Source organism: Hyaena hyaena, unplaced genomic scaffold (assembly GCF_003009895.1).
Source record: "Hyaena hyaena isolate Hyena2069 unplaced genomic scaffold, ASM300989v1 scaffold_236, whole genome shotgun sequence".
In the NCBI taxonomy this organism is placed as follows: Eukaryota; Metazoa; Chordata; class Mammalia; order Carnivora; family Hyaenidae; genus Hyaena; species Hyaena hyaena.
In genome coordinates this window covers 1,933,195-1,949,064 of record NW_024080868.1, presented here as the reverse complement: position 1 = coordinate 1,949,064, position 15,870 = coordinate 1,933,195, and the positions used below count along the sequence as shown (strand labels likewise).

The following is a 15,870-nucleotide window of genomic DNA, read 5'->3' as shown; positions in this document are numbered from 1 at the left end:
TCGTCACAATAAGTGTATTCCTAAACCCCTTCACCTATGGAACTACAAAAGACCCCAAATAGCCAAAGCAATCTTGAAAAAGAAAAGTTGGAAGCATCAAAATTCTAGACTTCAAGTTACATTACAAAACTGTAGTGATCAAGACAGTATGGTACTGGCACAAAAAGAAGAAGAAGAAGAAGAAGAAGAAGAAGAAGAAGAAGAAGAAGAAGAAGAAGAAGACGACGACGACGACACCTAGAGCAATAGAACAGAATAGAAAACCCAGAAATGAACCCACAATTATATGGTCAATTAATCTTCAACAAAGCAGGAAAGAATATCCAATAGAAAAAAAAAGATAGTTTCTTCAATAAATGTTTGAGAAAACTGGACAGTAACATGCAAAAGAATGAAACTGGACCACTCTTTTACACCATATACAAAAAATAAATTCAAAATGGATTAAAGACCTAAATATGAGACAGGAAATCATTAAAATCCTAGCAGAGAACACAGGCAGGAACCTTTTTGACATCAGCTGTAACAAATTCTTACTACATGGGTCTCCTGAGGCAAGGGAAACAAAAGCAAAAATGAACGAATGGGACTACATCAAAATAAAAAGCTTCTGCATACCAAAGGAAATAATCAACAAATGTAAAAGACAACCTACAAAATAGGAGAAGATATTCACAAATGACATATCTGATAAAGGGTTAGTATCCAAAATATATAAAGAACTCATAAACTTATAAAAATCAACACCCCCAAAACAAATAATTCAGTTTAAAAATGGGCAGAAGACATGAAAAGACATTTCTCCAAAGGAGACATCCAGATGGCCAACAAACACATGAAAATATGCTCAACATCACTCACCAGTCATCAGGGAATGCACATCAAAACTACCATGAGATATCACCTCACACCTGTAAGAAAGTCTAAAATTAACAACACAGGAAATTACAGGTGTTAGCAAGGATGTGGAGAAAGAGGAACCCTTCTGCACTATTGGTGGGAATGCAAATTGGGGCAACCACTGTGGAAAACAGTGTGGAGCTTCCTCAGAAAGTTAAAAACAGAACTACTCTATGATCCAGTAATTGCACTGGGTGTTTACTCAGAGAATACAAAAATAATAATTAGAAGTGATCCATATACCCTGATGCTTATAACAGCATTATTAACAATGAGCCAAATTATGGAAAGAGCCCAAACATCTGATGAATGGATAAAGAAGATGTGGTATAGATATAGACATAGATATAGATGATATACATATAGATATAGATATAGGTAGATATGCTGCGTGTGTATATATATGTAATGGAATATTACTCAGCCATAAGAAAGAGTAAAATCTTGCCATATGCAGTAAGGTGGATGCAGCTAGAGAGTATAATCCTAAGCAAAATAAGTCAGTCAGAGACAGACAAATACCATAGGGTTTCACTCATATGTGAGATTTAAGAACCAAACAAAAAAAGAGGGGGAAAAAGAGGCAAACCAAGAAATAGACTTAACTATAAAGAACAAACTGACGGTTACCAGAGGGGACGTTGGGGGGAGGGGATGGGTTACACAGATGATGGGGATTAAGAAGGCACTTGTAGTAAGGAGCACCAGGTGTTGTACGTAACTGTTGAATCACCAAATTATACACCTGAAATTAATATTACACTGTATGTTAACCAGCTGGAATTTAAATAACAACTTGGGGGAGAAAGCCAATATATATATTTATATATATAATTATGTTGATGTAGTCCTAATAGTTTATTTTTGCTTTTGTTTCCCTTGCTTCAGGAAATATACCTAGAAAAATGTTGCTATGGCCAAAGTCAGAGAAATCACTGCCTGTGCTCTATTCTGAGATTTTTATGGCTTCAAGTCTCACATTTAAGTCCTTAATCCATTTTGAGTTATTTCTGTATATGGTGTAAGAAGGTGGTCCAGTTTCATTCTTTTGTAGGGAGCTATCCAGTTTCACAGCATCCTTCTTGCCTCCTTTGTCAAAGATTAATTGACCATATAATCGTGAGTTCATTTCTGGGCCCTCTATTCTGTTCTATTCAGTTTTACACTTCTTTTTCAGGATTGCTTTCACTATTCAGGGTCTTTTGTGGTTCGATACGATTTCCATACGAATTAAGCATAGGTTCTTTTAGTTTGTTAATGTTTATTTATTTATTTTGACAGGCAGAGAACATGATGAGTGGGGTGGGGGGGGGGGGTACAGAGAGAGAGAATCCCAAACAGGCTCCGTGCTGTCACCACAGAGCCTTATGTGGGGCTCGATCTCACGAGCCATAAGATCAAGACCTGAGCCAAAATCAAGAGTTGGAGGCTTAATTGACTGAGCCACCCAGGCACTCCTGTAGTTCCATACAAATTTTAAGATTATTTGTTCCAGTTCTGTGAAACATGCTGTTGGTATTTTGATAGGGATTTCATTAAGCCTGAAGATTACTTTGGGTAATGTCGACATTTTAACAATATTTGTTCTTGCAATCTATGAGCATGGAATAGCTTCCCATTTGTGTTGTCTTCAATTTCTTTGATCAGTTTTACAGTTTTCAGAGTACATGTCTTACATGCCCTTTTGTTAACTTTATTCCTAGGTGTTTTATTATTTTTGGTGCAATTATAGATGGGACTGTTTTCTTAATTTCTCTTTCTGTTACTTTATTATTAGTGTATAGAAATGCAACCGATTTCTGTATTCTGTCTTTGTATCTGTGACCTTACTGAATGCATTTATCATTTCCAGTAGTTTGTTGGTAGTCTTTAGGATTTTCTATGCACACCATCATGTCATCTGCCAATAGTGAAAATGTCACTTTTTCCTTATCAATTCAGATATCTTTTATTTCTTTTTCTTGCCTGATTGTTGTGGCTAGGACTTTCAGTACTGTGCTGAATAAATGCGGTGACAGTAGATAGACATCCTTGTCTTGTTTCTGGTCATAGGGGAAAAGCTCTCAGGTTTTTACCATGATGTTAGCTCTGTGTTTTTCATGTTTAGATATGTTTAGGTATGTTCCCTCTAAACCTACTTTGTTGAGGGTTTTTATTATGAATGGATATACTTTGTCAAATGCTTTTTCTGCATCTATTGAAATGATCATATGGTTTTCACCCTTCTGTTGATGTGATATATCACATGCATTGCTTTGTGGATATTGAACGACCCTTGCATCCCGGGATCAATGCTTCATTATTTAACCAGGTTTGTGAAAGTATTGAAAAATGGATTTCAATTATTCTTACTTAATAAAAGTATTTTTAGTATATTTTGCCCTTGACTTTTTACTTTAAATCATAAATATCAGGGGCGCCTGGGTGGCTTAGTCGGTTAAGCGTCTGACTTTCGCTTAGGTCATGATCTCGCGGTTCGTGGGTTCGAGCCCCAAGTCGGGCTCTGTGCTGACTGCCAGCTCACAGCCTGGAGCCTGTTTCAGTCTGTGACTCCCTCTCTCTCTGACCCTCCCCTGCTCACGCTGTCTCTCTCTCTCTCTCTCCTAGAAATAATTAAAAACATTTTAAAAAATTTTAAAAAATCATAAATATCAAAATCATTGAATTTACAAGCTGAAAATAACTTTAGATGCTATTGATTTTCAACCTAGAGAACACATAAGCATAACCTGGAAAACTTTTTTCAAAGCACTTTTATCTATTCCCTACCCTGGCCTAGGCTGCAGAGTATATGTGAATGTGGAGGGAGGAGAATATGTGTGTTAAAAAAAAATAAAAATTAATTTTTAAAAATTCCCAGGCTAATAAAAACCACCTAGTATAAAAAAACATTGTAGTGTATTTTGTTATACATTCTCCTCAGAAATTTTAAGATGTTTAGGATTCGACTTCCATATTAAATGATCAGAAACCACTAGACTTACCAAACTTTTGAAACTGGATTTTATTATTTATTTTCTCCGTGTCAGGTTATCATTTATTGTTATCATTTATTGCTCTTGGCATTATTTCTAACACCATTTCCCCCATCCTGTTTGGAACTCTCCTTCTCTCCCAGTCCAATGGCTTGCTCCCTCATTCAATGTCACCCTGGTAATGAAGCCTTCTACCTATTTAAATTGAAAACTCTCCCCAAGCTACAGCAGCTATTTTCTTTTCTTGTTTTTCTTATCTCCATAGCACTTCTCACTATTGAAATATTGTATATTGACAGATTTACCAAACTTATGGGCTTATTTAATGTTATTTCCCTGTCATTTCCCCCTGGTTGTGTGCAGCACAAGAACAGGGAGTTTGGTGTATTCTGTTCACCATTGTGTCCCCAGCACCTAGAAGAGGGCCTGACACAGAGTAGGTGTTCCATAAATATTTGTTGAATAAGTGAATGGTTAAACTCAAAACTCCTATCTTTTCTGAATTTAGGGAATAACATCTATTTTAGGATACTGCGCTGAGAACCACTTGGATACTGTTTTGAAAGTTCTTAAAACATTCCAAGATCGGGAGAAGTTTTTCATGAATCGATGTAAGGTAAAAAGAACAACTCTCTCCCCCAAAGCTTTTGGTCATTGCAGGGACAAACGACCTTGATTCCTTCAGTGAACAGCCTCCTCCTGTCCCCAGGTCTGTGGTCCAGGTGAGAACTGCCCGAGCCCAGGCCCTATAGATTGACCAGCTATCTGACAGGTCTACTCCATTTTCTGTCACTATTGCTGACTTGGAAGGTCCTATGGAATTCTGTGTGTGCCTAGGTTTGTCCCTCTACCAACTGCTCACGCCTCTTGCTCAATTTCCATTGTGTACACTCTGCTTCCCCTGAAGGAAAGGGATTTAATAAGCAAAATTAACATGAGCTTTCTCACAGGGACCTCTTTTAAAGCCTGATAGATCCACAACACAGTCTTGGGTGTTTAAATTTTACCAAGCAGTTTTAGACTCAGTTTTATACTCATTTTCATCATCGCAGTCCCATTTCTTAATCTCTGTAGTGGTCCGTAGGATTAGGAAACAATGTGGAGGCAAGGAAACACCTTCAATCTTAGTTTTCATGTCTCTCTTTCAGGGTATTTTTTCTGGGAAAAAGAGCCTTACCAAGACTGATGTCATAGTAATCTATGGAGCTGTGGCCCTCCATGCTCCCAAGAGTCAACTCCTCACCAGGCTTGATCAAGACATTGTATCCCAAGTCCTATTTCTTTATGGCCAGTGCTCTCAGGTAATGGCCCGCACAGGGCTGCCTGGATTTCCAGGCTGGGGTTCCCAAACCTTGGAGGGGCTCGTCTCTCGGGAATATTCATGTTCAAATAACACAGGCCAAAGGTGGGACCTGGTATATTTGGAAGATGAGAACATAAGACAACAAAAAAAATTAATAACAAAACAGGGTCAGGCAATTTGTTTCTTTCCAAAACCTTGGGCAGTTCATGTCCCATGATCCCTTCCTAGATAAGTAATAGCAGCAGTCTCCTCTGAGTTTGAACTTGAAATAATTACTCCAGTACTATATTAGGGCATTACAGGTTCAATCATTCCTTGCAATAGTCCCTGAAGTGTTACTAATGGTATTTGTTTAACCTTTTACATGGTATAGATAAACCACCTAAAACAGTGCCTCACAAATAGTAAGTGCAATACATGCATCTTCAAAAAAACTTTTTAATGTTTATTTATTCTCGAGAGAGAGGAGGACAGGGGAGGTGAAGAGAGAGAGGGAGACAGAGAACCTGAAGCAGGCTATGTGCCGTTAGTGCAGAGCCCAATGTGGGGCTCAAATTCACAGAACCAAACCATGAGATCATGACCTGAGCTGAAGTCAGATGCTCAACCAACTCAGACACCCAGGTGCCCCACAATACATGTATTTTTAAGTGAATAAAAATATGTCATTAATCAATCTACCCAATCTATATCATTATGTACTATTTCACACGTACCCCCAACACACAGATTCTTACCAATCACCCTGGCTGTCATCGATGTTCTTCAAACATGCCAGAAATATTCCCGCCTCAGAGCCACACATCTGAGTTGGAATTCATCTGATCATTTCTGTCCCCCTAGTACTTTTTACATCTTTACTAAAGTGCTTACTATATATTGTCAATTAGCCATTTTGCTAACTAGTACCAGGTTAGCCACCTAAAAATCACTTGGGATCAAGTTTGAAATACAGCTTCCCAGAACCATCTTTCAGGGAGATTGATTCAGTAGAACTGGGGTGGAGTCTGACATCTGTATTTTGAAAAGATTTATAAATGATTCTTATCCATAGCCAGATTTCAGAAGCTTTTGCTGATCATGTGCACATCTGCTTCCACATCAGATTGTCAGCACTTGATGTTAGGGATTGTACCTTATGCTCCCTTATCTCTTCTTCTGTGCTTTCCACACACCAACTGCTTGATAAATCTGTACTCTTGGTATTTATTCATGTGTGTATGTGATAAAAATGGGATCATAGGGAACTCATGATATCACAGATAGAAGTATATGCTAGTGAAAGGGATCAGGGTAGTGATCCTCACACTTCAGTTGCATGAGAATTACCTGGAGAGCCTGTTAAAAATAGAGATCTCTAATGAGTCATAGCCTTCAGGGATGGACCTGTGAATCTGTATTTTTGACATGCTTCTGAAAAGGTGATTCTGATGCACTCAAAATTTGAAAAGCAATGATGAAAACCAAAACTATGATTTAAAAAGAGATGCTTTATGTTACATTACTGTTTAGTCAGTCATTGAGAGAAATTAGGGTAAAAATAAAAGAGGAAAGGAGATAAAATAAATAATATTTTAGATAATGATGACTGTACATTTTCAAGGTACAGTCAGTTCTGCTGTAACACAACAGATGCACAAGATAGTACAAGAAAAACCACAGGGATTATGGGGAGAATGAACTGAGGGGCACAACATTCAAAAACCCCATCACTGACATGGAAAAAACAGGAATGTACTTTTAAAACCCATTTAAGAAATACCTAAGTACTATAAAAAATTATGGCACTTTTTCTTGAAAAATAAATGAATTCAGTTGTGAAAGTTGTGAGGTGTAATGAAATGGTGGTAGGAAGAAGGGTGATGTGAAATCAGTTGGACAACTAGATTGCCACTTTTGATGGGAAGCAGCTCATACCATGGTAAACTGAGGCAGCTGGCATGTTTGAAGTTTTGTGTGAGTATTCCTATGCAGCTCAATTCAGCTAGTGCAACTTTTGCTGTCATGGACAAAACTGTGCGTAAGCAAACACAAAATTCAGGATATACCAGAAGTATTTACTCACATATCAATTTCATTGGAACCAGTTTGCATTTTCAATACAAACGTCATAGCAGAACTGACTATATCTCCATTCCAAAGTCAACTGCCCTATTTCTTTCATTTTATAGCTTTTCACTGCTATTTCTGCCAACAGCCTTTACCCTTTTTCTTATCAAACTTTGGTAGAGGCTCTTTAAATGGTGAGGCTTGAAACCCAAAGGCCTGTTGTCTTTGTGCTGTGCTCCTCTGGGGCCGATTAGACTCCTCTGGGGAAAATGTCTGCCAACATACAGGACCTCACTTTGGAAAGAGGGGAGGGAGGGAACAGCACCCACCCCTTGGCAAGACTCGGTGTTCCTCTCCACTGTTGTTTTCAGGTTGGTAGGTGGTTCTTCTTGCTGGTGTGAGGGAACTGCTCTAACTGCTGCTCTATATGTGCTTTTGCCTTTGGTTTTCAGGTTCTGGGCATGTCTGTGATGAACAAGGTATGCAATATATTTGATATATTTGAATACAAATGCATTTGGATACACAGTATGCTCCCTGGAAATGCAGAAAGCATAGATGTCCTCTTGGTTTGATTCCAGAGGAAAGGACCCCAATACATGACTAACCAATCCAATTCTGAAGCCAGGATCCCTGAGCCTAATCTAGGACAGAACAAAGAGCTATATTGGTTCCAGGTGGTTTGAAAGTTAGACTGCAAACTAGAGCAGTATTTTTAGAACTATTGGCTTGACCCACTAGTAGACCATGAGTTCAATGTAATAGATCTAATAGAGCACAACCAGCAAATTTTTTAATGAAATAAAAGAGAAATAGAAGAGAACATTGCACATAGTAATAATAAGCATCATAAAACTTTTATTTTGGTTATTATATAGACTATATTTGGATAGATAGATGATAGATAGATAGATAGATAACATGTAAGTACAGAGTGGAATTGTAAACTGTTTCCTGCTGTGTGATTTATGGTCCAAAAAGTTTAAAAGCCACTGCCTTATAGAACCTCAATCTATGGGGGAGTAGGGGGGTGGGGGTGGAAGGAGTAGAAATTGACCTTTGTTTTTTTTTATTTCCTTGCAACTTTGATCCTAGACTGACGTAGAGAAGGAAAAGAAACAGAGATTCTCATTTCTGTCTGGGCGCATAGTTCAACCCTAGGTCAAGTACTGGGTTTATAGAACCAGGTGTGGTACCCAAGACCTTGGCTTGCACTGTGAATCATTTTGCTTTAGGACATGGATCTGCAAATGAGTTTCACAAGAAGTATCACTGAGATTGGCATCGCTGTCCAAGATGCTGGGGATCAGGGGTTCAAGTTCTCCTACAAGGAGGTGCTGCTGGGTTACATGCTGGTAAGTGGGCAGAGAGAACATGGGCAAGGCCATGAAAAGTTTGTTACCAAGAGCACAGAGCTTTTTTTAAGTGGGGAAAACTCACCAGTTCCAGGGAACAGATCTCTGCCGTATTTTGGACCAAGGGCACCCAACGGTCCAGTGGGATTGCAGTTGCATGTGAAAACTCACTCTCCAAAATATTTCATCTCCTTGTTTGTGTTACAGGACTTCATCAGGGATGAGCCCCTGGATTCCTTAGCTAGCCCTGTTCGGTGGAAAGCCTTAATCGCCATTAGATACCTCAGGTAGAGAATTTTAGAAAATTATTCTTGCTGTCATTGAAAAAAATATTTCCTCCCCAGTATCCTCCTTCAGATCAACTGACTTATCAATCAGTGGATACACCAGAGCACCCTCCCCAAAATGAACACAGCTCATCAATAGGCTATTTAAAACTGGGGCTTCTCTCTGTTTTCAGACCTACAGAACTAAGGGGCTGACCATTTGATGACCAACAGAGATAAAGAGCAACTAGATGGGGACTGAAGTTTCTGTGTAAAAGGAAATGTCTTTGCCTAGATTTTGGCCTGTAGGCAAACTTTAATATTCTCATTAAAAACTTATGAAAGTCCTGGGGCACCTGGGTGGCTCAGTCAGTTAAGCATCTGACTTGAGCTCAGGTCATGATCTCAAGGTTCATGAGTTCAAGTCCCATGTGGGGCTCAGTGCTGACAGATCAGAATCTGGAGCCTGCTTTAGATTCTGTGTCTCACTCTCTCTCTGCTCCTCTCCCACTCATGCTCTATCTCTCTCACACACACAAAAATAAACATAAGAAAAAAAAAACTCACAAAAACCCTAATCATATCTTAGTTGGTTAGTAGCAATAAATCTAAAGAAGAAAATAATTTTAATCAAAATTCTAAAATAATATTGCCTCCCTGCAGTAAAAGAAATACAAATTCATTGTTAAAACTTAAAAACTATGGTAAGTTTTTAAAAATAATAAAAATCTGGGGCTCCTAAGTGGCTCGTCAGTTGAGCAGCCGACTTCAGCTCAGGTCATGATCTCACAGTGTGTGAGTCTGAGCCCCGCACCGAGCTCTCTGCTGTCAGCACAAGGCTCGCTTCAGATCCCAGATCCTCTGTCCTCCTCTTTCTCTGCCCCTCCCCATCTGGGGCTACAAGGAAGGAAGAGACAAACTGTAAAGGGGCATAAGGAAAAATCTAGGTGTTCTATATCGATTATACTGGTGGCTTCATGGGTGCAAAACTCATTTAATTGCACACTTTAACTGGATGCACGTTGTTGTGCATAAATTTTGCCTCAGTAAGTTGATTTTTTTTAAGCCAGCCAGACAATAAAGATGAAAAGACTGTTCAGCATATATCAACATATTTAACATTTTCAATTGACCTGTCCCAGCCAGTACTGACTGTTATTCCCCATGTGAGAGAACCAATTTCACCCTGCCCCAACCATGTCATCATTTTCAATTTCTTTGCTAATTTGGTAGCTGACAAGTGGTATTGTATTGTCTTGATTTACATTTATTAAATAATAAATGGGGATCTTCATGTTTATTGAACATTTGCATTTTTCCAAGTTATGTCTAGGTTTGTTCATATCTTCATGATGTTTATACTAAATATCTGAAAGAAAGAAATAAGGGAAGGGAGGGTAGGAAGGGTGGAGGGAGGGGGGGGAAGGAAGGATGATTACAGTGTCATTACTATAGGTACATTCATGAGTGCCTATAGTATGTGTGACAGTACTTATAACCTGAGAAGACCTTTGAAACAGATAAAAATCACTGCTCCAAACTTATAATTGCCCCCACCCAACACACACATACACATACACACACACAAAACCCATGAGCACTAGAAAAAACAAGCGAGTTAACATTATCACAGATCATATAATAAAGGGTTAAGTAACACAAAGCTAGGGATGATTTGTTCATTGCTCTAATAAATTAGAAATGAGGCATGTTGACTATGCACACCAATGGTTCCATATCCCCAACCTCTCCCTCCTCTGTCACCACCTCCCTCAACATTCCAACATGTCAGCAAACGTATCTGACCCCTTTGGGTATGGTTCTTAGTTCCTGAGTACTCTTCTGGGCTATGTTTTGTTTTGTCATCCTAAAGTCCCTCCCTCTACATGGTTCTCATTTCAGCAAACTGAAACCTCAGCTCTCACTAAATGACCATCTCAATATTCTTGAAGAGAATATTCGGAGGCTTCTTCCCCTTCCACCTCTGGAAAAACTCAAAGATGAAGGCGAAACAGATAAGGACAAGGAGCACATCAGTGTACGTGGGGGTGAGGCCTGAGTAGAATCAAGAACTAGAGTGGGAGTCTACTCTCCCGCCTCAGCCTGACGCTCCCGCTCACTTTGGGTTTCAGTTTCTCTACGAACGATCCATGGATGCTCTGGGAAGGCTGCTGAGGACCATGATGTGGGATAATGTGAAAGCGGAGGACTGTCAAGAAATGTTCAATGTGAGTACGGCCACTGCTCAAACTGATTTCCACATTCCCTCATCTGTGCTGCAAGGTGACACTCCAGACTCTACCTCAGCCTCTTCCCAGGGATCCAGCCTGACCCATCTAACCCACCACATAGGACCAGTCCTCTTAAAATTGTGTGTGGGAAGTGAGCAGCCTGTTACAGAAGAGGCAGAGAGAGAGCAAGAGCCAGAGCGTGAGAATGAGTGAATATGACCAGTACTAAGAAAAGGACATTTCTTCTTTGACCAACAGCTTCTCCGAATGTGGCTTGTTTCACAAAAAGACTGGGAAAGAGAAAGAGCCTTCCAGGTCACCGCAAAAGTGCTGACAAATGATATTGAGGTAAGTAATCCGCCGCATTGAATAGATTACCTCACTTGCTAACAACAGAGACTTCTGAGGCCTCTGGAATCCCAAACTCATGCTTGGTGGGTCTCCAGTCCCAGAATGGAGTGCTTTCCAGGGAAACCACCTGAGAGGTGTCGCCTAACCCCAGAGTGCGGCAAGTACACGAGGATTAATCTGGTTGCCTTTACATGCTTGTTGGCTGACCTTTCCACTGCCCTTAAAGGGAAAGTTCAAGATTCAGTTTCATTCTAAGAACCTTAGGGGGAAAACAAGGGACTTCTTCTCCAGTGTTGTTGGGCATATCCTGGGATGTCAAGCTCCCCGTCACCTTGCACCCCATCTCCTTTATCCTCCAGGCACCAGAAGACTTTAAGATCGGCTCTCTCCTCGGCCTCCTGGCTCCTCACTCCTGTGACACTCTGCCCACCATCCGTCAGGCAGCTGCTAGCTCCACTATTGGTCTGTTCTGTATAAAAGGTGAGGGAAAGATGAGAAACCCACACATGAAGAAAAGATACGTTTTCTTTTGTTCTCAGTTTTCCCCTTTGTTCATCGATGTCTCTCTGTCCCTCTCTCTCCTCAGTTCAGTCATTTCTGTGTCCTGATGCCTTAATTACGTCATAGAATTTGTCTCTCTTTTGGATCTCTTTTTTCCCAATGGCTCTGTTTTTTTCTATTTTTGGAAAGAAAGATAATAACACAGAAACATTATAAAGGTCCATTGGGGTAGGTAAAATGTTTCGAGAGTGTCCAGTTTAAATCACTGAGCACTCGGGCATATTAGCAATGCTTCCTCTGTCACAAGATTTTCCTTAGGAGAAAACAGCACGATTGCTGAAGTTCTCTAAGAGAGACAACTTTGTGGAGGTTTTTCCAGCTTCGAGAGCAGGACCTCTGTCTGCTCTCCAAGTACATGTGGAGTGTCAATATCAGAAAATGTAAAGAATTTTAAAACCTCAACCTCAGGCTGAAACCAACAATCAGGGCCTTATGTCCAGGTTCAACCAGCAGCGGCTTCACTGAGGATGGCCGTGCACTGTATGTACGTGGTTCTATACAGCCCAGGCATGGCCAGGAACGTGGGTCTAAGTTTCAATGCCATCTCACACCTGTGTTCCACTCCTCCTTCTTTTAGCACTCAGAAAATATTTATTAAGCGCTTTCCATGGGTCAAGCACTTCTCTATTGCTGGAGACACAGAGATGCTACAATTCAAAAATTCACATAAGAAAAGTGTGTTAAAGCCAAAAGGTGGGATTTGGCAGTGGGGAGGGAGGGGCTGGTTAGTCGGTGGAGAAGAAAAAGAAATATTCAGCAGAGTCAAAATAGGTATGAAAAGTTCCTTGGGATATGGGAAGATAGTTCATTAAGGATATATGCTTGTACCAAGCCACAAAATAAAAAACGAGTTAAGGAGTTAAGAACTAAGAGACCATACTAGAGAGAAAAGAAATGTACCATAGAGGGACCTCATAGGAAGACAGGAATTTTAATTCTATTATTGTTCCACCTATTCTTCCTTTAGTGTACTTTGTGTTTCAGAAACATGCAAAATTCAGTTTCTCAAGTACTCTTTGTTAATAAGAAATTCCATACTTCATTATTTACTTTAACTCTTTTTCTTGATGGATCAAATAAGCATGGTGGAGAGAAGGAATATGATTATCAAACACCTGTTGAATACAAGTAACAAGTGTGATGCTAAATTAAATACCCATTTAATAATCAGTTTTGAGATGAGAGACCTAAAGTTAAGAAACGTACCCATTCCTGGTGTGCCTGGGTTGCTCAGTCGGTTAAGCGTCTGACTCTTGATTTTGGTTCAGGTCATGATCTCATGGTTCATGGGATCGAGCCCTGTATTGGGCTCTGCGCTGACAGTGGGGAGCCTGCTTGGGATTCTGTCTCTCTCCCTTGCTCTTTGCCCCTCCCTCATTCTCTCTCTCTCTCTCCCCCCCCCCTTGTCTTTCTCTCTCTCAATAAATAAATAAACTTCAAATTTTTTTTCAAAACAAGAAAGAAATGTAGCCTTTCCAGCAAGTAGTGGAGCTGGGCTGTGAGCTCAGGTCTGTCTGACTGCAGAGTCCCTGTGTGTTCTGTGGGCTGGGCTGCCTTCCACATAGTGGTTCAGGTGTTAGTTTCCACAATTACTATACATTCAAACAAGCAGAAAATCATTACTGTTTGGGTCTGAGTTTATAAATTGATTCCAACAATCCTTTACAGAGTTGCTGATGTTCTTCTTGCAATAGTTACCTTTCCATTTTCCCCAAAGAGGCTCGCTGCAAACTGCAACTGCAACAGAGACAGCAGCATAGCAGACTAGTAAGAACCTCGGCATTGGTGTCAGACAGACCGGGGTTCAAGTTCTGACTCTCCTATTTTTAGTCCCTGGATAACCATGGCCAAATGGCTATATACCTTTCTGCCTAAGCTTCCCATCTGCAAAAACAGGAGCGTCTACCTCAGATGATGTTTATGAGTAATAAATGAGATCATCGTCTGCAGAGTATTTAGCAAAGTGCTAAACTACCTGTACGTGTTTGCTCTTATGCCTGCCTTTGAAATATGGCCAACCTCTTCAACCCCATGAGGTCTTTGAACTCTTGTGTATGTCCCCCCTTGTGGATTTTAGGCATTCGCCTGGAGGTGGAAAGACTGCAGGATTTGCAGGAAGGGCTGCAGTGTGATGATGTGCAGGTCCAGATCAAGATTTCTTCTAAAATAGCAAAGGTAATAGATATGGAAGACTGGCCAAGCGACGTAAAAGGAACAAGGGCTTTGGAGTCCATTACACGCATTCTGTGTGCACAGCTTGAAACCCATTCTCCTCATCTTAAAAAGAAAGGCATAATCTACCTCTCAGAGTTGTTCAGTGGATTGGTCAATGAATTTATTCATTTATTTAATCATTTATTCATTCACCTACTATGTCCTGTGCACCTTTCATATGCCAGACTTTGTTCTAGGCTCTAAGAATAGAAAAAGACAAAATGCTTGCCTTGGATGACCTTGCATCCTAGTAGATGGAGTCAGCCAAATAAATATGTCAGGTAGTGATAATTGAGAAAAATATAGTCAAGTAAGGGAATAGAGATTACAGAAGGGGTTATTTCCTAGAAAAGGTCACTGAGAAGGAAAGACCATGGAAACTGAGGGAAAAGAACATTCCATGCAGAGGGGGAAAAGCAAGTACAGAGAACCTGAGGTAGAGAAAGGAGGTAGTGAGATCCAAGAGATAGCTCAGGGATGATCCAATTGCCTTCAGGGTCTTGTTAAAGACTTTGACTTTTTTTTAAAGTTTGTTTATTTATTTTGAGAGAGAGAGAGACAGCCGGAGTTGAGGAGGGGCAGAGAGAGAGGAGGAGACAGAGAAACTCAAGCAAGCTCTGCACTGACAACGCAGATGTGGGGCTCAACTCATGAACCTTGAGATCATGACCTGAGCCAAGACCAAGACTCAGATGCTTAACCAACTGAGCCATCCAGATGCCCCAAACACTTTGACTTTTACTTACCAGTTGAAAATAAAAGCCAGCAGAGCATTTTGAGCACTAGTTGGGACCATCGTGTCCAATTGTGCCAGATATGAAATGCACAAGGATCTCTTCATATGAGGCAGCATCATTCCTAATGTAAGCATTGTAGATTTTTATGTATTTTAAGGTCATTATCCACAGTTGGCAGTAAAGGGTCCAAGAAAATCAGTCATTATGACCATATACTTACAGAGAGAAGTGAACTGTCTCAGGGACAGTGTGTCTTTTGCTAATTTTCACAAGCCCCTTATGGGCTAGGGTGTGTTTCTGCAAGAGGGAACATGATCAGACTTCTAATTTGGAATGTCATCTGGCTGCTGTGTTCAGACTGCAATACAGGCCAGCAGGAGTGAAATTAATGAGGCCAATTTGGAGGAAACTACAAGAAAGTGGCTTGGATTAAAGTGACAGCAGGAGAAACAATAGGAAAGTGGCCAGAATAAGGGAAAGAAGCCAGTTGAGGGGCACAGAGAGGACATAGGTCAAATGCCTTAAAAAGTGTCTGATTCATGATAGGTGCTCAAAAACATGAGCTCTCCTCCTTCCTTTCTTGCTAAACCATCATCCATCCTAATATGAGAAAAAAACAACAGATCACCATTGAGCTTGGAGCCCAAGCAGGTATTTGGTGTTACATAGAACAGATGCGGCAGTCTAGTCCCTTGATGTTGGAACAAAAATGACCCAGAAACTGGTTGAGACATGCAACTATTCATGAAAAAGGATTCATTTCCTTTCAAGAACATTTTTATTAAATATCAATCATCAGGTCACTTAATGCAGAGGGAAGTGAGTTGTAAATAGTAATGTTTTCATACCTACAGACTCATAATCACAACCATCTTGCTTGGTTAAAGCCCCAGACAATGTTCCTGGAATTCATTCAAACTGCTAACTT

At 40.2% G+C, this 15,870-nt stretch overlaps 1 protein-coding gene across 3 annotated transcripts in view; it reads left to right on the top strand.

Annotated features, from left to right (window-relative positions):
* MROH2B (maestro heat like repeat family member 2B) overlaps nt 1-15,870 on the top strand; it is a 59,358-nt gene that overhangs the window by 28,304 nt on the left and 15,184 nt on the right. For all 3 annotated transcript variants that reach the window (XR_005530506.1, XM_039244291.1, XM_039244292.1), the window contains exons 20-29: nt 4,384-4,491; nt 5,024-5,176; nt 7,680-7,706; nt 8,463-8,582; nt 8,790-8,869; nt 10,751-10,886; nt 10,981-11,076; nt 11,338-11,427; nt 11,790-11,910; nt 14,069-14,166. Coding sequence is in view for 2 of the 3 variants with exons in the window: in XM_039244291.1 (XP_039100222.1) it covers nt 4,384-4,491; nt 5,024-5,176; nt 7,680-7,706; nt 8,463-8,582; nt 8,790-8,869; nt 10,751-10,886; nt 10,981-11,076; nt 11,338-11,427; nt 11,790-11,910; nt 14,069-14,166 (1,029 nt within the window). In the remaining variant the exon portion in view is untranslated. The remainder of the gene's footprint in view (nt 1-4,383; nt 4,492-5,023; nt 5,177-7,679; nt 7,707-8,462; nt 8,583-8,789; nt 8,870-10,750; nt 10,887-10,980; nt 11,077-11,337; nt 11,428-11,789; nt 11,911-14,068; nt 14,167-15,870) is intronic.